The sequence below is a fragment of the Diadema setosum genome, chromosome 14, assembly GCF_964275005.1.
Source record: "Diadema setosum chromosome 14, eeDiaSeto1, whole genome shotgun sequence".
NCBI classification, from domain to species: domain Eukaryota; kingdom Metazoa; phylum Echinodermata; class Echinoidea; order Diadematoida; family Diadematidae; genus Diadema; species Diadema setosum.
Window position 1 is genome coordinate 20,308,947 of NC_092698.1, and position 20,893 is coordinate 20,329,839.

Below are 20,893 nucleotides of genomic sequence, written 5' to 3' on the forward strand. Positions count from 1 at the left end.
ACTCTAAGCTTTAAAATGATGTATAACTCAATTCAATGGACTCTCCTAACCTATCTAAATATTGGGGAAAAAGCACACACTCCGGAAAAGTGTGAATGAGAAAAGAGGCTCTAAAGTACAGGGTCTATTCAAGTGCTTAACCCTAAAAAGACTGGGCTATTTTGATGCCTCGTAGGACTGGGGGCTCATTGGGCCCCCCCAAGATCTCGGCCGTTGACCGCGTCACCCACAAGGTAATCTATAAAACTGAATAGGTGATGATTTCACAATTAAAGGTTCAAAACTACTGATGTTTTGGTCAAGGTACTCTTTGTAGGATTCTTATTGAATGTAAAAAAAAATGGCGGTATCATTTTTTTTTTCTTATGTATTTTATTGTTTTTAAAATTCTTATGTATTTCTTTGTTTTCGACTTGTTGTTTTTTATTGTTTTTTTTTCAATGGAAATCATCGGCGACATTATTCCGATCATAAACAATATGAAATTAATTGATATTGATCTGTAAAAGTAAAAATAATGATACATTTATGAATTTTGGTCAGAAACAGAATTTGCATTGGATTTGTGCATGAATCACGTTTTTGAGCAATTTCGGGTCTGACATGCACGTACAAAATATTGCGTAACTTCAGAACCGCGTACCCGGGTGTCGCGAATTTGGTCTCAAAAGTTGCACAAGACTTAAAAGAAAAAGGTCATAAAACGTCGCGGCGCGAGACTTGTACATTGTACGTTACAGATTTATCGCGAAAAGTGTCGAGGGGGCCTAAATCCCCCCCCCCCCAGTCTTTTTAGGGTTAATCTTTACCAAGCCGTGCTAGCTTTGCGATGAATGGGACAAAAAAAAACAAAAACCAGGATGTAAAACCATCAGAGCAACAATAATGAAGGGATTATCAGATTAAGCTGAAATTGAGCATGCATTATTAACACATTCTGTCCATGATCAATGCCATGATCAATGCCAACTGTCAAAGCAGTAGCATTATCCTTTCTAAAGTTATTAGAGTTGAAAGTGAAGAGAGGGGACTCTAGAAGACACACCTAATCACACTATTTTACAACAAATTTGAAAAAAAAAAACTTTGAAAAATGCTGACAGTTTCTTGTTCATTTTATGATCCCAAACTATAGCATAATGTAGAAGAAGACTTGCTTTTCAGAAAATATGAAAAACTCACTATTGGCTAGGTTGACCCATTTCACATATTTTCAGTCCGCACACAAAATCAGTGAGTGCGACTTTTTGTTGGTTTTGTGATGCATGGTCACATACCTACTGTATTTCTTTAAGGAATTATTTGCTTTGATGGTGAGCATTTGAGAAAGTTGTGAACCATAGATAAGATATTTAAAACAAAAACTTCTGACTAAGCCTTTCTGTGATGTGTACAAACAGACTTGACCTTGAGCTGGGAGAGTTCAGCGTGCTCGGTTCACCCGTAGCGGGTCAACGGCCTCAGATGGTGGAGTCGCAGGTCACTCAGGACGACACCAAGGTGCCAGAACTGAGTCTGAAGTTTGAGACTAACCCGCTTGATGGAAGGGCAGACCAGAGGGTGATATTGAAGACACAGCCACTTAAAGTGGTCTACGATGCAGTAAGTAGACCAGCTCTCATACTCTCCAGACATTTGAAGAAATCTAGGGGACAGCTCTGTGTATGGACAGTTATGCTGTGATTTAGATCCAAGTTGTTATTGTTGTTTTGGTTTTAATGGTTTGTATCACTCAGTTACTTCAATACTCAGTGGTCTTCTCCCCAAGAAAAGCTGTATATATTTTGACATATTTCTTAATGTTTTAATGTTTTTGGAAAGTTTAGCAAGATGCATAGAGGCTTTAGACTGTATATCCATACTTTTAGTTTTACACAATGTTGTCATCTTAACTCATTTACAAATCCTTGGCTACTTGTGAATATAGTTATTTGTCAAGAACTCATTGTGATTTACTGTTAGAATGTCAAAATGTAGTTGGTTTCTCAAACACTAATGTGATGTGTTATGACAGCATCAAATTTGTCATATTATGCTCCTGTTATAGCAGCTCCTTGTGCTTGGTTTGTACCAGGAATGACTTCATTTCAAACACCTGTATGTTTTTGTTTAACCATTATTATTTTTTTTTTTCAGAACACTATCAACAGTATTGTAGCTTTCTTCAGCCCACCAGAAGATGTACGACTAGATGAGTAAGTTTATGAATACAATTCGTCTGTTGAGAATGAGAAGGGCGTTAAGTTGTCTTGAACACTATGGGTTTTGTGACAACTTAACGCCCTTATCATTCTCAGCCGACGAATTGTAATAGAGGGAGATACACCCCCAAATACACTCAGTCTCCTTTCCTTTCTCTCTTCTGTCTCTCCCTTTCTCGCCCTTAGCTGTATTACTATATGCACTGGAGGTACGATGTATGTTCCTCCTCAACATCCTCTCCCATTCTTATGCAGTCTGTAATATTGACGTCAGAATACTCAGTAACATGAGCAAAGTTTTAGGTGAAGTGTACACTTTACATTCAAAGTGCAATTGTGTTGTTCCTCAGTTCATTCCAGCTGCTCTAGAAAGTGATTCTAGATGAATGCTATAACATACTCGATGTTTCTTTCATATCAATATTGAGTTTTAAGGTTTGCTAAAACATTATTGTAGAAGTAAGAGTTCATCATTTCCATCATATGCTTAATTTATATCAGCAGGCCATGTGCTTGACAGTAGAAAAAAAAAAATGACCTAGATTATCTATCACCACTGAGATACACAGCAACCACAGAAGTTTTCACTTGTGTACTCCCTTTAAATTCCAGCTTGTCGGCAGCAGCCATGTCCAACTTGACCGAACTGGGCTCCACGTCCACCACTGGCCTCCAGTACATGGTCGACAACAAGCAGATTCTGGACATCAGCGTAGACGTCCAGTCTACGTACGTCATCATCCCAGAGAAAGGAATCTTTGATGGGTAAGATTTGAACAATTTTTTTTTCTTCTTTTTTTTTTTAGGAGTTCTCTCTGATAAACTGTTTTGATACAACCTTGGCTGCCAATCTACACAGATGACTGAACTGTCAGTGAATAAGGGTACATTATTCATATAAGACCTAATACCATTACAGTGATCTTTATGTGTGGGACTGTGACATCACCCACCAGAATGGATTATGCTACTCTACAATTATGACCAGTCTTATGAGCAGTTTCCAATGCCAAGGGCCAGGGCAGTGGCAACAAGTGTCTTTGGTGTGATATAGCCAATTGCATGAATATACAGAGGGTTAAAGTTAGTGACGACAATGTTCATTTAGTTACTAACACACACCCTAACATAACATCTTCATAGTTGAAGCATCATTTCCATCAAAGGCAACAGTGAAAAAAAAAAAGAAAAAAAAAAAAACTAGCTGCCTAGCTTTTGAGTAATTCAGAATCAAGCTTACAACGTGCACTCAACTGTGATTCTTGAGATTGAAGGAATTTAAGTCCCAAGTTGATTTATTATTGATGATTCTGATCTTTCTCTCCCCACCCCCCTCCCCCTCCCCCACCACCACCACCGCTACCAGCTCAGGATCGGTGCTCGTTGTGGACCTTGGCAACCTGAAAATGAGGACGGAGAGTGAGGAGAGACTAGTGGGAGAGAGGACTGAGGTAAGACGGGCTGAAATCGCCTGGCACTTAGGGATTACATCACCCTCGTTTCATCCCCTCTTATACTACATTGAGGTTCATAACACCCTCTGCATCCCATTGTCGAATGCCAGGTTTTGTTTGATTTCTTGAAAGGGACGTTTCATTTAACTGAAATGTTTTTACAGGGATCAGGATGAAACATTCTCTGCAAGCCAATGACGATTGTGTGACTCACTGGTTTAGTGGAATTGAAGAAGAATCATTATTCTCCTTTCAAGACCTATTTACCGCAATTTTTTTCTTTTTCTTGACTGTAAACAGTGATATCCATCAAAGTATATATATCAAACACAAACAGAGGGAAACTGACCAGAAATGAAAACAATTTATTGTGGGAAAATGAGCAAAGAAAATGGAATTCCATGGGGAATCCCATTTTCTTTGCTCATTTTTCCACGAATAAAGTATGTATGTGTCAGTATATTCACAATATGTATGGATTTTTACTCCATTCATGAAACATCAACAGATTGATAATGATGATGAAAATGAATAACATTAATGTAGTGCTTATTATGGGCTTGTCTAAGTGCATTGATAAGGCACTGAAAATTTGAATGAAGATACAGAATATAATTGCAAACTGAAAAGTTTGATTAAGATACAGAATATGATAATGAACATTGTGATGTGTATATAGCAAAGGAGAAAAAAACAACAGAAGAAACACAGAAATGAAATGGCTCAAGTGTTTTGGATTTATTTATCTCTGTCTGCAGAATGAAGCACTGGAGGACCTAATGAGGAAAGCCTACGACAAATTCAGCCTTGACCTCCAGAGTGTGCAAGTCATCTTTGCTCCCGCAGGTACTATTAAGCAAGATATTTTTGCAGCATGAAATTTTCACAAATTGGAGCCAACAGCCTTTTTTTGCAGCATGAAATTTTCATGAATTGTCACTGGCATTCAGTGCATGTAGTGTAGGACAAGAAGTTTCTTGTGCATTTTAATTTTGCGAATCTTGGCTCTTGGGAAATTCACGAAATGAGAATGCACACAGATATTCCTGGTTTGACAGTATGTCTGACGGAGTGCTGGATACAGTTCCTTCACATTCCCTTGAATTTTTTTTTTCCGAGCATTCATCTGTTATTCTTCAACATCATCTTGGCCTTGTGTCTTCAAACTGTTGATGAAATTGCTGTTCTAACTATTTGTCTCTTCTTGTGGTAAAACACTCGTGGCTGAAGTAGACGGCAGCAAAAGACTGCAGCATCAATGATAGAATACTGTAATTGCTTCAACAGGTGGTAGCTATTGTATGGTAATAAGTTGCTGCAACAGGTGGCTGCCAAAACAGTTGGTGGCTGCAGAGGGGCAGCTTTGACGAGTAGAGCCTACAACATTGGCTGTTACAACAACTGGATGCTCCAACAATTTACTTCTGTACTTGAGCAGTAGTTCCAACAGGTGGTTATGGAGACAAAGTAGCTGGTAAAAGAATTTGATGCTTCAGTCAAGAATTTAATTTTCTACAATCCTTGACTATTGTTAGACAAAAGCTGTTACCATGACATGTCAAGTTTCTGCTACAATAGACGGATTGACACAACAAGTGTTCACTCTGACAAACCAGACGGTCAGAATTTCATGAATTTGAATAATTATGCAGTACCCGCTGCATGCTATAAGGATTAGAACCAACACTTGCTGCCGGGCGGAAGCTCTGTGGTCTAGTGGAGATGACGCCTGTCCGGAGATCAGGAGGTCGTAGGTTCGAATCCTGCTCGAGTAAGTACGCCCATGATTTTTTATCATGGCTACTATTAAAACACTGATCAATTCAGTGCTTATTGATGTCGATGTAGGGCAATTTGTCAATCAGTTGCAAACCAGACGGTCGTTGCCTCCAAATTTCTTGCAGGTGAGGACTGGCAGGCGGCCAGGAAGGAGACGAGCACCCCTCTGCACCTCCTCCAGCCCATGAACCTCCACATCCTGCTTCAGAAGTGTATGGTGGAGGATGCCCGGCTAGCCAAGTAAGTCCACCTGTTTTGTTTAATCTCTCAAGCCATGGGATTTTTCACAGTTAAAAGACCGACCTGGAAATTAACTGTTATACACCATATATTTCATGGAGTTTTTATTTCTGCGATATCTTGCGAGTATGGTATTATTTGTGAATTTTGACATTTTAATTCTGATTTGACGTGAATGTGGTCTGCATACGTGCATTTTATCCATCCATTGCTCTACTCCATGATCATGAATTGAACCACTTGTGAGATTATCAGAAAGTCCTGATTCACAAAAATTTAGTCTTACTAAATATATGGCCTATACAGTACCCTGATGGGAAAGGGTCAAACACAAGGCTCATATGCATGGTTTTGTCATCTTTTTATGCCTCCGCCAACGAAGTGGCCGGAGGTATTATGTTTTCGGGTCGTCCATCCGTCCGTCTCGTTTTGTTTTTGTCGATATCTCAAGAACCGTGTGGTGGTTTTACATCAAACTTGGTATGAGGGTATATCCTGGGGGGATAATACTTTGTTTGGATTTTAGGGTCACAGGGTCAAAGGTCAAAGGTCACAGGTTATTTTGTGAAAAAAACTTTTGGTACAGTATTTTACATACTATGAGACATGAACGTTTAACTTGGTGTGAGGGTAGAGTTTGACAAGACAAATATTCACTGGTATTTTGGGGTCAAAGGTCAAAGGTCACAAAGGTCCTTATGATATTAACAAAAATAAAATATTTTTATAATATTACAGATGTTAGACCCATAAACTTCAGTTTAAAGCCACTGATTAACATTGTGTTTGATTAATTTAAAAAATTCTAAAACTGAGCTGCCTGACCAGTCTAATTATGTTCAGATGGATGACAAAACAAATTAGAATGCAAAAATAATGAAAGTAACACATTAACTATGAAGATATCTATGATAATTGCATTTATTCTCGGTCCGAGAATAATTCTAGCACAGTAGTCTCTGGAGGTGATTTCAAAGTGATTATCTTATGAATTTTAGGGTCAAAGGCCAGATGAAAATGGTAACAATTTACTATTCAATACAGAAATTGCACTTTTTCTCCATACCGGTACCTTGATAATTACTCAATGCATAAATGTATGAATGGGTCAAAGTCAAGTTAAAGTCCTTAGATCCCCAAATGCATGCTCTCCTATTCATCCAATTAAACCTAGGTCAAGGAAGGTGAACATTCAACACATTTGTGACATACTTGTCATTTTAATATTTTGCCAATTTTGTGAAAATGTAATCACACATTGTCCACATGTACTATCTAGACCTATTAGGAGAATCATGCATTATGGCGGAGGCATACCAGTCACCATAGCGACATTTCTAGTTTTCATTTGTTTTGTTTCTTTTCTTTTTTCAAAGGCAACCGCCGAAATCACAGTCTGAGCTCAAAACTCCTTACTATTGTTGCTGTTCTCTAAACTTCAAATGACTCTCTTTCTTACCTATGAGCTGTGGTATGGTGCCTTCAGCACACAAAAGAAAAAAAGAAAGATAAGAAAAGAAGCATATATCGTTAATAATGCTTATATTGGATAGTGAGCGGTTGGTGTGCATATCTTCTGCTTGTAATAGCAGAACACATTCTTGCCTTCCGGCCTTTAATAATCTATGCTGCCTGACTTTCTTTTTGGACTGGCTGTTTAAAGTTTAGTCAATTACCTCGACAATTTTAGGTATGATGAGACACAAAATGTTAGGGCATTGATGCCTATTGCATTTTGTAAATATAAACACCCCTACAGCTCTATAAGTTTGCTCATTCGTGTTGCAGCACTACACTGAGTCAGTACACCTTTGCGGGAAGTCCCAGAGGACTTTTAATAGAAGTCAAAATGCAGGGACCAAAGTATACTGATGTTTTATATCACTTGTTCTGCAGTGATATTGGTATCAGATGTGTCTTGTTCAAATGGCAACAACATCCCAGACTCTGGATCCTTTATACATTACCAGCCATCTGGGCAAGTCAATTTCTTGCCTTGTTGGTGTAGAGCTCAATGGGAGGTCTGTGGCTTTCCTTGAGCAGCTGTTTCTCTATACCGTTCCTCTCCCCCTCCCAGGATGAAGGTGAACGGCGAGCTGCCGGACGTGTCGGTCAACCTGACGGACAGTAAGCTCCAGCAGATCCTGGCCCTAGCAACCAGCATTCCTCTGCCATCATCCAACCAGCCCAGCGACGAGGCTCTGGACAAGCGTTCCACGGTAACACCCCCCTGCCAACAATCTCTCCCTAAAGGAGAATGCTATCTTTTCGTGTGGTTGCTCACACACAAAATCATGTCTTCTGCAAGTGATACAATATTCACAGTTTGGAAATCAATGTAACGCAAAAGCTTTTAATTGTCGCACTTGTCAAATAAAATTCATCTCACTGAAGTATGTAAAGAGCTGCTTGGTGCAATTCACCAAATTAAGTTGTAAGCTTCCCACCACAAAAAAGAGCGGAATATTATTCCTTATATCTATTCATTCACAAAGACAATTATTATATCATTATGGTACAGCTTTGCCGCAGCATCTTTGTAAAACAAAAACAACCCACTGTTATTGCAAAAATAGCTTTGTGCACCTAAAAGCCATCATCTTTGAATCTCTACAAGTGTATTTCCAGTGACAATTTTAGAGAACAATTTTCAGAATGGCATGTTTACTTGAAGATTTACTATACTTTTTTCTAACTTTTCACTTTCAAGGTATTTAGCTACTCAGGAATTTCAGAGAAGTTCTTTGGAAGGCTATTTTTTTTTTCTTAATCATGTCAAAGAGAGACATGGGGCAAGATACAATATCTAAAGGATTTGTTTCTAACGAGTGATGGTGATTCGCTCAAAATAAATTGAGTGATCTAATAAATGCAAGAATATTGGGTATAGTAGTTTGAGAATTAATTGACATAATTTGCCAGTGTCACTTTTACACAAATGTTCTCTAAACTAATCTTGACTCATTATGTAAAACCATTATCCATCAAAAGAGAATGCAATGAATGTAATAATCCTGAAAGTAATTGATTCAGAAGTCTAACTGTATATTGCTCTATATATTTCAGATTGATCTCATTTTCTTGAATTTTGCAAGTCGACCTATAGTTGCAAAATTAACAGCTTTAAAAAATGTCACCTCACATAACATCTGTGCATTGCTTATGTTCTTAAGGGTGTGAAATCAATATTTCTCTTTCTCTTCGGAAAATGTCATGCAGATTTCATTAATATTACACTCACAAAATATATGACATATACACTATATGCTAATCACAATTCTACTCATTATGTTATACCTTTGCTGCACCTGCTCTTTGACACTTTTTTCTCACTTAGTTTCTTCAGTAGCCCTTTTGTAAGCGAACATGACTTGTGCTCTTAATATTTAAAATTAATGTGCAAAGTTCCCCCCCCCCCCCCCATGTTAAAGATGATGTCGGTAGAGAAGAATGGAATCATTAGAAACTGCAAATGTTTCTTTAAGATTGAATACAGAGCAAGAATGTAAAGAAGATGGTGATGTCAGCACTTTAAAAGTCCCAAAGAACCTTAACTAAATTTAAATTTTCCAAGGAAGAATAAGTTTTATCATTCATATTGAATTATTCTTGTGTTGGAAATGATATAGTAATCATAATGTGTAAGGATGAGGGGTGTATCTTTTGTTGATTTAGTGCCAAATAAAAAAAAGCAAGACTTTCATAATACAGTCCACCTTGTGTAAGTCAAATTCAAAGGGACCGGAGAATATCTTCGACTTACACAATAGAATCCACACAGCTTGTAAATTCCATGCAGGATAGAATATTCCTTCCACTTGGCCATATTTTTGACTTGTGCAAGGTCGATTGTCAGGGGAGGCTGACTGTACTTTTGACTACAAATCAATAGGAGAGTTGTAAGGCAATGACATCGTCATCTCTTTCAATTTGAATATGTGCTTGTGACCACTATTGCTGTATTGTAAAACATGGGAAACTTTAACTGTAAAATTCTATGTAGTAAGCATTTTCAGTGCCTTATTTCAATGAACCCTTTTATTAGTTTTTAATTTCAAACTTTAACATAGTGTGGTATGATGAGGAAAGAGACGGAAAATCTAAAGTTATCAATGTTACGCCCAAATGAATCAATTTGGTTTTTTCAGAGTTTATTTTTATTTCTTTCTCTATGCTAAAATAGAAAAATTAGTTTTGTTCTAATGGCAACTATAACAAAAGTTATCCAGATAGATCTGATCTGGCAGTAAAGAAAGCTTTGCCTCATGCTGAACGACACTCTTGTCTTAAAGCTGCAACTTATAGCACTTTCTTTCATTCATAAGTAAAAAAAATATATATATATATATATGCACACCCACGCAAGCACATGCTCATTCTATGATTCACCAACCCTGTTCTCTTTCATCCCTGTGCTGCTTCCCTCCATGCCTTGCCATGACAGGACGCCGACTCAGGCCCCGTCGGCAAAGCTTCAAAGCCGGCGGTCGCCCCCACCGTAAGTGTCGCGAAGCGCTTGTCGTCTTTCGAGGAGTCCGATGGTTATGTGACGGCGAGTGAGGGCACAGAGGCAAGATGAGTTGTGTTTAGAGAATGGACAGACTGACTTCCAAACAAACAGAAACAAACAAACAAATCTGTTTCTCACCTGCCATATAGTAACCCTCTAACTCATTGTTATGCCACCAGTGAAATGTTGACCATGGTTTCTCCGCATGTAACCTCTGGTGTGTTAGTTTAGGGCTTGATCCACACACTTTTGTGTGCATGATTTTTTTTACCCCCTTGACATTATTGCCTCGTGCCATTTTGGTTTCTGTTATTACAGATTTTTGTTATAGCCATGAGTAGAAGATCAATGTTTTTTTTTTTTTTTTTTACTGTGTTTATTTTCATTATCCTTTTTCAAAACAGATAGTAGTGTTGACTGAATTGATACATCGTGATAATAACAGGGACAGTAAATAATGAATGCAAAAGGCAAGCTGTATTTGATGTGATCATTTCAACATTGTAACAAGTGAAAATGTTCAGAAATTTATTTTTTCCAAAAAAGAAAGAGTTCCAAATTTATTAGGTTTCCGCTTATCCCGAACAGTGTTTGAACTGATTTGTAAGTTAAAGTTGTTTGATAGAAGTAGAAATGTAAAAGAAAGCTTTAAAAAATCTTAAGAAATGAGTCTATTCTTTGAAGTAAGGGGCCTACTTTACATGAATTGCTGAACCATGAGTGCAATGAGCATATTAGCCATTCAAGTCAACTTCATACATCTGTTTTAGTAGCAAATCACAAACTTCCTTTTTGTACGTGTAAATAAAGAATTTGTACACCGTTAGATTGGTTTGGAAATGACATAGCAATTTGTCATTAAGTCTAGAGGATGAAGATATCAGTGAAGATAAGAATGACCATCAATCTATCATATAGGTGTCAAAGGTACAGACCAAGTAAAGAAAAAAAGTAGTTATCAACTACATGTAGTGCATATTTCAAACCTTTTTCCACAAGTGTGTGCTAGTAATGACATAAACCCCCTCCCCCCCCCCCCAAAAAAAAAAAGAATTAAAAAAAAATATATATATATAAATATATATTTCTCTTTTAATAAAAAGTGAACCTGATTTGCCCATTTATACCAGGATATAAACCATGACCGAAGTTAGTTAATACAAGCCCTATTCTCTCCACACACCATTTGCCTCTTGTGTTGTGTGTGGGATGTGTTTGCATTTGCATAAAACATCCAAAGCATTTCTTTGGTTTTTTTTTTTTTTTTTTTTTTTTTTTTTTTTTTTTTTTTGACTAACTAGCTTCAAAGTTTCATTTGATTCAGTTGTGAAATTGTGACCTTTGTGATTGCTGCTCATAGTTGGTGTTTTGTTGAAAATTGTTGGCCTAGCACACTTTGCCAAGTTTTGTGTGTTTACACGGTCTGTAGCATTCAAAGTAATTTCTTTGAACCTGATATGTAGGAAAATGAAAAGAATTTCATTGTCTCTTTTAACACTGGAATGTGTGCTGGGATTATTCCTTTAAACAATTGTTTCTTCACTGACTTACAATATACAATTGTTCCTTCAATTATTAACTGCTGTACATTTTTTGTCTTATGTGCATTCTCAATTAATTCCAAACTCTTTTCTTTTCAGTCTTAATGGAACGTTTGATCTCTTGATTGTTGTCTTAATTGCTACCCTGAGTTTTGTAATATTTTTCTTGTAAAGTTTATGAGAGGGATAAGTTCAGTCACTGGATCATAATTTCAACCAACTCATTATATTTGTTCAACAACAACAACCCCCACCCCCACCCCCAAAAAAGAGAAAAGTCTGCTTCTGTCTTGATTCATTGACATTTAATGCAAACATACTTGGAGAAAATTGACTCCGTTGAACCTGCTCATTGCCCTAACTGGTATTCACCACCATTCTCTGACAGCGTTATGCTGTGCCGAGTGGTTTGTCAGACAGCAAACTGATGGCAGTTGCCGCAGACGACGACAGCGACGAATTCCTCTCTGCCGACGAGGGAGACCTTCCAGTGACGGCGGAGAAGAAGAGGCTCGTCAAGCAGGAGAGTACGACTGCTTACATGAGATCGGACGTTGAGCTCCGGTTTGAACTCAAAAAGGTCAGTCAGTCGGTGGTCAAGGGAAAAGTCCACCCTGCAAATTAGTTTGTATGAATAGAAGCAGCAAAATTAGAAGAACAGGGGTCCATTTCATGAAGTCATCACATAAAAGTCTTTAAATAAAACTTCAGAATAGCCAGTCACTCATATGTAGCTGTATGATACTTTCAAATCCATTTCATAAAGTCTTTCAGAAGTGTGTCTTATGAGCGAATACTGTAAACGCTGTTATTTTCGCATACAGATATTTTCGCGAATGAGGAGGTCATAGACATTTTCTTGAGATGTTGTTTTCGCGAACTGACACCGACGCTAACGTAAATGCGCTATTACCTTAGCGCATGGAGACATTTTCGCGTGTTGTTAAGTTCGCGATCCAACTGAAATTCGCGAAAATAACAGCTTATACAGTAGTCTGTCATGAGACTTTGATGAAACAGACCCCAGGACGATAAAAGTTTGAGCAAATCCTGATGAAAACTTGGAAAGTTATGACTTTTAGAAGCTGTGATCAATAAAACATGAATTGGCAATCCTATGATGTCACATGCCAACCCCCCTCCCTTTTTTTTTATGCCTCAGCCACGAAGTGGTGCCGGAGGCATTATGCTTTCGGGTTGTCCGTCCGTCCGTCCGTACGTCCGTCCGTCCGTACGTACGTCAGTACGTCCGTACGTCTGTACGTCCGTACGTCCGTCCGCTTTCGTTTACGCGATAACTTGAGTAATATTGACTGGAATTTTACCAAACTTGGTCCAAGTATGAAGTATGATGGGGCAACGATTTGATATGATTTTGGGTGAAATCGGCTAAAGGTCAAAGGTCAAAGGTCAAGGTCAAATCATGAAATTGTATCCGTTTACGCGATAACTCAAGACTGTATGGAGCAAATTTCACCAAACTTTGTTGGAGGATGATGTATGATGGGACAATTACTTGATTAGTTTTTCAGTGAAATCGGACAGAGGTCAAAGGTCAAATCCTAAAATTTATCTGTTTATGTGATAACTCAAAACTGGATGAAGCAGCTTTCACCAAACTTGGTCCAAGGATGATGTATGATGGGACAATTAGTTGAGTAGATTCTAGTGACATTGACAAGAGGTCAAAGGTCAAAAGATCAAGGTCAAGGTCAAATGCTAAAAATGTTGCTATTTCCCCCATATCTATGCAATGCCCGCAGTTATTTTCTTGAAACTTAGTGTAGACATGTTCTACTGCGTAAGGATTCTCCAGAGAGAGTTTCATGTCATAAGGTCAAAGGTCTAAAGGTCAAAGGTTAGGTGAAAATGTTGCAATATCACTTTTCTCGCAAATGGTTCAATGTATCTTCATGGAGCATGGTACATATGCATGTACTGACTGGCAGGGATTATCTAGGGAATTTAGGGGTCATGGGTCAATAGTCAGGGGTTCAAAGGTCAAGGTCAACTCCTCAAAATGTTACTACTGTATTTCCCTCATACATGCATACTAGTATATGCAATTATTGCATTATTAGTTTTATAAGTGTTTAATATATGTACATGTATTACTTGATGGAGATTCTCTTGGAAATTTCCAGCCAGAAGGTCAAAGGTCAAAGGTTAAGGGTCAAAGGTCAGGTTTAAATGAAAAAAAAAAATTTTGTACTGTAATTACACTCTTTCTTCATACCTTGAAAATTATACTCAATGCATAAACTTATAATAAGGTCGGTCAGAAGTCAAGTAAAAATTTTCAATTCCCCAAATATGTGTACCTGCACTCTTTAATAGACAATTATAGCAAACCCAGTTCGTGGAAAGTGAACATTCAAGATATTTCTGACAAACTTGTTATTTCGATACTTTGCCAGTTATGTGAAACTGTCATCACACATTGTCAAGACATTGTACTATACACCTATTGGGAGAATCATGCATTATGGCGGAGGCATCAGTCGCCGTAGGGACATTTCTAGTTTGTTTTTTTTTTTTGTCTCAAGTTGGTATTTCCTAATCTTTTCGGTGCATTCAGTTACAACGTCAACATCCTGAAGTCAACCCTCTCTCTATTACTGAAATTGGAGTAAAGTAAAGGATACAGGGTAACTTTCACATTTTCCAAAACAGAATAAGTTTATTCCACAAAAACTGCTGTAAAGGGATAGCATTCTTTAAATGTTGTTACTTATCATATCATGTTTACAGTACAAGCAGGAGCAATTATTGAAGTGATGTGTTTGTCGAGTCACATTAAACCTGTGGCCTTTTGTTCATGTCATAAATTTACCTTTGAAACCGATATCCTGTCTTTTCTGTTGTTGAGTAGAATTCTGTCACAGTTCTAATCATGTGGGTTTTTTTTTTTTTTTTTTTTACTGTTTTGTAAGAAATCTCGTTATCTCCCTATATCGTAGGCAATAATCAAGTTGCTTTTCCTAGAGCAATCTGTAGGGAGTTATTGTTTTGTGTGTGTGTGTGTGTGTGTGTGTGTGTATGTATGTGTGAGAATAAATAGTACAATGTTCCTGATATCTCAGCCAGTGCATGGAGAGTTTACCATTTGTTACCTTGATACATGACCAGTGAGTACCGTGACTGTATAATGGATTTGTGTTTGGATTTGGACAGGTTGCCTTGAATCTTGGACAGCTGCTGCCTGACGGGTCAGAGACCCCTCTCCTCGGTGTGGCCATCCACTCCCTAGGGGCCAATGTCCAGGTCCGGCCGCTGGACTTAGCTGTTGGGGTCTCCCTGGGCAGCATTGCAGTGCAGCATTTCCGGTTCAGTGGTGAGGGATGACAGATAAAAATCAAATCAAAATGCCCTACCGCTAGATGATCTTGCTACAAGTACACATAAAGTAAACTGTGTGCAGTGTAGTATAATCTTTACTGCTTTAAAGAGCAAAGAGCTTTCATAGGAAGCTTACTGCAGTAGTAATGTGCAGGATCAATAACTACGAGAGCTATGGTCAGCTAGCTTCCTAGATTTCTGTTCCAACTCTGCAACAACTTTAGTGCATACAAAGTTATGCAATGCACATAGTGAGCTAAAGTTGTGTGTATGAATATGCTTACATGCGAGAAAGTTGTAAGAGAATCAGGCAGACTTGGAATGGATCAACTTCAATCAGATTCAGTCAGATCAGTCATACAAGTCTGAAGCAATTGCATGAAATCAAATCATATCAAATCAAAGTCTGTGAAGTTCAATGTATTGTCTTCGTCAACCTCAGTCTTGTGAGAATCAGATTGACTTGAAATGGATCAAATTAAATTAGGTTCAGTCAAATCAGTCAAACAAGTCTTTAGTAATTGCATGAAATCAAATCAAATCAAACTTGAAATGGATCAAATTAAATTAAAATTCAGTCAAATCAATCAAACCAGTCTGTACTTACTTCATATCAAATCAAATCAAAGTCTGTAAAGTTAAATGTATTGCTCTCTGCCTTTCCCCACCAACACACCACCCTCCCCCCCCCCCCCCATCTACAGCACCTGGTGGAGGAGACCTGTATCTTGTCCGTACTCCAGCCTACGATGAGAAATCAGAGAGGCTCCTGTCTGTCAGCTACCACAAGGTACTGTACCTCCAAGAGTGCGCAATGGTCTCATATATTACACCCGATTGATTGATTGGTTTTAGCCATGCTCATTTCTTCAGTTTGTCGTTGTATTGTTTTGTATTAATGCTTGTTTTACGTGGTTGCAACTGAGTGATCAGTACGTGCACAGTTGTGTGCATGAGCAAAATATTCAAAGTTGACAAGCCATCAACTGAGTCAGGTGTGCTGATAGTGCACACAAAGAGTTAAGCAATGTGAAAGGCTTATGTAGTGGGTAGAGTTATTTGTGCTGTTATAGACCGTTTCAATTTCGATGGCCTATTCACCTACCGCCGCTAGCAGCGCTATAACGGCCGCCATAACTGGGGGCCAATGGGGGCTCCCAGTGAGCTAGCTACCCAGCGAGTTGCACTTGCAGCTAGCAGCCCAGCGTACCCATCGCGCATAGTTAGCCGGGCGCGGCCGCATGCGCCGCCGGCGGCCACTGGGTCGGCGACCGCCGCGCTAAAATTGTGATTGTTTTACTCACTGTGGAAAAGTCATTCAGCGGCATTTAATGCCTTTCTTTTGGACAAATTGAGTAATTCAGACATATCGATCTATAATTAATGAAAGCTTCAAAGGATCAGAAAAAAAACCCCACATATTGTGCAGTTGTTTGGGTGCACAAAATAAAATAACAGGCGAAAAAACGGAAATGGAAGCTGCACGTCAGTGTGTGAAATTCAGACACTAATATACTGACGCATGATGAATATAATATACACTTATGAAACACAGCGGTATAAAAAATGCACAGATTTTTGAAACAAACTTTGGCCTATGCCTAATAGATTCTCTATTTGATTAGGCTAAATCACTGCATATTCATATTCGTGAAATAAAGTTGTTCATTTTAGAAGACAGGTTCAGATCAAAGATTTTGAGAATTAATTAAATATATATATATATATATATATATATATATATATATATATATATATATATATATATATATATATATATATATTTAAATGTTTGGTGCAATACTTACAAAAGTTAGAATACACTTCCTGGCTACTGAGTACTATACTACATTGTATATGACAAACATTTTAAAGCCTATCACTACAGCCAAATGTATGTTTCAAGATGTGTAAAAAAAATCTTATATTGTAAATTTTTACTTCTTCACTAAGCGTTCAGCATTAAATTGACCATATTCAATTTGGGCCTGGAACTCTGAATTTGAATTAATTTTTGATAAAGTGATACTTAGAGATATTAAACTGCCTTGAATGGTGGCAAACATCCGTTTCATAAGCATAATTCATATTAAGAAAGTTTGATTTGAAAATCACTTTTGTAGATTATGTTTAATAGCGCGATGTTAAATGCAAGGTTACTTAGACCTTAAACAGTAGAATGTTTGGTTGTTGACATCAGGCGACGTAAATTAACTTCTTAAGTTTGTACGGCTTAGAAACGCTTAGATTTGCCTTCAGTTTGGTTTACTTAGTTAGACTTGCCGGAAGTTAGTGACAACTGAAAATGATATAGGATGTAGCTAACGTTAGAGGGTTCTAGGTAGAAGTCAATAGGTCTAGACGGGTCTAGATCTAGTCTGGACTGTTGCCTAGAATTCTAGACAAAATCTAAAAAAACGTTAGACAGACTTTACCGCACTGGTCCGAGAAAAGGCAAAAGCCTAAAAAGGTTTAAGTTAACTTATCTTATTAGTTGCTTTGATAGCGCCATATCTACTATCTAGCTCAAAACTGATTCATTATTTGTATTTAATTATATCAGTTAAATGCTCAACAGTCTAGGCTTACTATCTAGACGTCTGTCTGCGCCTAGCCATAGTTCTCCCCAGGTGTTTTTTATCCTCTTACACAAATGTGAATAGATCTAATGTTAAGGGGCTTACACGCGAGTACCCAGGTCATCGCAAAAGAAATAGAGTCTAACGTGTTACAATTCCACTCACGGATCGTACCGATATTTACCCTGAAGTTCAAGTTTTGGCTACAGCCGTATATGCCATCTACCCATTCGCTCATAGCCGGTATAAGTTGTTTAATTTTATTAATTAGCTAACGAAAAAAAAAAAAAGTAGACGTTAGAGTTGTCACAAATCCAGATGCGTCGATCGCTGCCAGCGCCAGAGATAGCTAGCTGGCCGGCTGGTGCCGCGTGGTAAAAGCACTGGCTGCCGCTGGCACCCTTGCCACGCACGCACGGCGCTTGCCTCGCCCTGGGAAAAAAAATGCCGGCCGCAATATTTTTTTCCCAGGATGGGAAAGTCACTAGTGTGTATAAAGTCTACGGCAGTCTACTGACAAAAAACGTCTGAAACTAAGACTATAGGGAGACAAATTGTGTTTGCATACTTCAAAAACCCAATGACCACCAATCTCAGCATCTCCTCGCTGTGGCACGATGTGTTAGTGCTCTGATCATGGATGGCGAGCTATCAGTGTTTAAAAGATGGACGGTGCTTCGAACCCCATGCTGGGTTTTGCTCACCATCTTGTTTCCATTTTTGCTCTTAATTTGTAAAGTATAATAAGTTTGTAACGGTTTATTCCGTCAGGCTTATAGAGAATAATAAAGTCAAAGACTTGATAGTTATTCTCTATCCAAGTCACCAAGACAAATAAATGCCTTTCCCATCCTGGGAAAAAAAATATCGCGACCCGGCCTGGTTGGCCCCCAGTAATGGCGTCGCCGTAAGAGGGCGCACTTCCATGAACAGTCACTTGAATCGGTCTATAGTTTCAAGCGTTTCTATTTTGTAAGTAAAAAAAATTGAGTGGGTGTATCTTCCAGCCATATATGTGATATGATGCAGGCAATACACAGTGGCCTATTCTCCCCATGCTAAAGCCTCCCTTATGTTACTCTGTGCAGATTGATAGGCTGAACCCCGAGTTCGACACCACCCATAACCTCACGGAGCAGACCATCGGGGCCCGCTTCACCACCCTAGAGGTGGTGGCCCACTGCGAGGCCCTGCTGAACATCACAGAGTTTGCGGACAAGCTGGTCGCCAGCCTCGACCAGGGCAAGGGGGAGGCCGCGGGGGCCGGTGGGGACGGGCCAGCGGAGGACGAAGGGTACATCAGCGAAGACGAGAAGAAGCCGACCCGTAAGCATTGAGAAGACACCTTCAATGAATTTGTTGACCCATTTACGTATCTATACTATTGGATGTAATTTGTATTTGAATGACGGATGAGTTGTTGCACATGAATTGTGTTTTGGAAAAAAAAAAATTGGTCCATTGGCAAGTGTAATTGCTCTTGTGTGCAGTGCAATAACATTATCTAGCTTTGCTCAGTACTTGAAATATTTTCCCAATATAACACACATCTTTGATCTCAAACTTCTCAAACGGTTACAAGATTTTAATGCACTATTATTTTTTTAGTCACTTTGACAATGGGTAGTACTTACAGAAGAACCTCCTATGTGAATCACTATGCCACTTTTTCCACCCATTTTAGGGGGTGATCCTGAACACAATTCCTTTATTGTTATACAAAGAGTAGATATGGAGCAAAGAGCATGCCGTTTATTTTGTGCACTGAATTTACATGTATATCAGAACTCTGTCCATACTTTGCTTGAAGGCAATAGCCATGAAGACAGATTTGCCACTGTGCAAAGCTGTAGATCCACATTGTCAATTTGCAGGCAAGAACACCAAGAACTGTGTTTGCAAAGTGAATATGTGAATCGTTCCATAGTCACTTCAAGTTACAAAACTGAGCTTGCTTTTTCTCAAGCTATTGCTTAGAAAGACTAGCTGTTAAGGCCACCGCACACTACACGATCAGACTGCTCTTAAAGTCTTAAGCCAAGCTGGGTCTTAAGACCAGTCGTACGACCGGACACCGCGCACTATACGACCGAACCTGACAAGTAGGCTTTCGACTGTAAAGTGCGCGCAGTGCGCACTGTGTGCGCTTGCATTTTACTGCATTGTGAATGGCTGAAAGCCTACGACCAGTCGTAGAAATTCAACATGTCAAATCTCTACGACGGGCTCTAAGACCCAGTCGTACAACTAGAAAATGGCAAGACTGTGACGTCACACTTCTAGTCTTAAGGTCTTAAGACCAGTGAATCGGGGCAAAATTGTGTAGTGTGTGGCGGGCTTTAGGCAGGGCTGTGAACCCACATATTGTTGCCAATTTGCAGGCAAGAACACACACAAAAAAAGCTGTGTTTGCAAAGTAAATCTGTAAATCTTTCCATTGTGAGTTTGTGTTGCAGCTGCACATACTTCACTCATTAATGGTAGCAAGTAGTAGCCTAGAAAGGTTTGCCATGACACAGAGACGTGAATCCATATATTGTTGCCAATTTGCAGGCAAGAGTACCAAGAAGCTGGATCCCACAGAGGAGATTCAAGTACGAGTGGACGCCAACCTGGACACCATTTCTCTTGTGGTCTGTACGAAGGAGGCCAGTCTTACTGAAGTGGCCATCAAAGGTAGGCTCCTACAAAATTATACCATGAAAACATTCTGAAATTTAAGAATGAAGGGGGTCTTTGTTGTAATTTGTTGATTCACTTGATATTATTATTAAAATAACCTTGTCCTCGACTGTGTTTTGTGAGGAAGGATGATAATCTTTTAAAATGTGCAGCACAAACGTTGGTATCCTTAACTTAGACTTGTTATGCAATTTGATTATTTTAGGATTCATGGGTTACTTTATGTAGTTTATACAAACATTGTTTTACCTCCTATGATCATTAAACAATTGTGTGTGATGATGGCATGTGCCAAGTGTAATTTTGCGCTATTGCCATTGGATCTTGCACATCTATCCTTAAAGAAAATAGTTTCATTCAAATTCTCCTTAAATTGTTGGTGTGTGGATTTGTCATGATTTCAAAGTTCAGATATGCTAATGAATGAGACAACCTAATATATGAAATGTCAGTGGAAAGCATGTTCTCTAAAGAAAGGGGGTGATAAAGTCAATTATCGACTATATTTAACAGCAGTCAACAAGAGACATACTAAATTACCCTCTGTGAATGATTTTCCCAGCAAATG

At 38.6% G+C, this 20,893-nt stretch overlaps 1 protein-coding gene across 1 annotated transcript in view; it reads left to right on the top strand.

Annotated features, from left to right (window-relative positions):
* Nucleotides 1-20,893, top strand: part of LOC140237699 (intermembrane lipid transfer protein VPS13A-like) — a 121,465-nt gene that overhangs the window by 45,644 nt on the left and 54,928 nt on the right. The window contains exons 14-26 of the mRNA XM_072317624.1: nt 1,401-1,602; nt 2,137-2,195; nt 2,814-2,966; nt 3,568-3,652; nt 4,414-4,501; nt 5,560-5,674; nt 7,752-7,893; nt 10,119-10,172; nt 12,114-12,305; nt 14,900-15,059; nt 15,769-15,854; nt 18,732-18,969; nt 20,197-20,319. Coding sequence (XP_072173725.1) covers nt 1,401-1,602; nt 2,137-2,195; nt 2,814-2,966; nt 3,568-3,652; nt 4,414-4,501; nt 5,560-5,674; nt 7,752-7,893; nt 10,119-10,172; nt 12,114-12,305; nt 14,900-15,059; nt 15,769-15,854; nt 18,732-18,969; nt 20,197-20,319 — 1,697 coding nt within the window. The remainder of the gene's footprint in view (nt 1-1,400; nt 1,603-2,136; nt 2,196-2,813; nt 2,967-3,567; nt 3,653-4,413; nt 4,502-5,559; nt 5,675-7,751; nt 7,894-10,118; nt 10,173-12,113; nt 12,306-14,899; nt 15,060-15,768; nt 15,855-18,731; nt 18,970-20,196; nt 20,320-20,893) is intronic.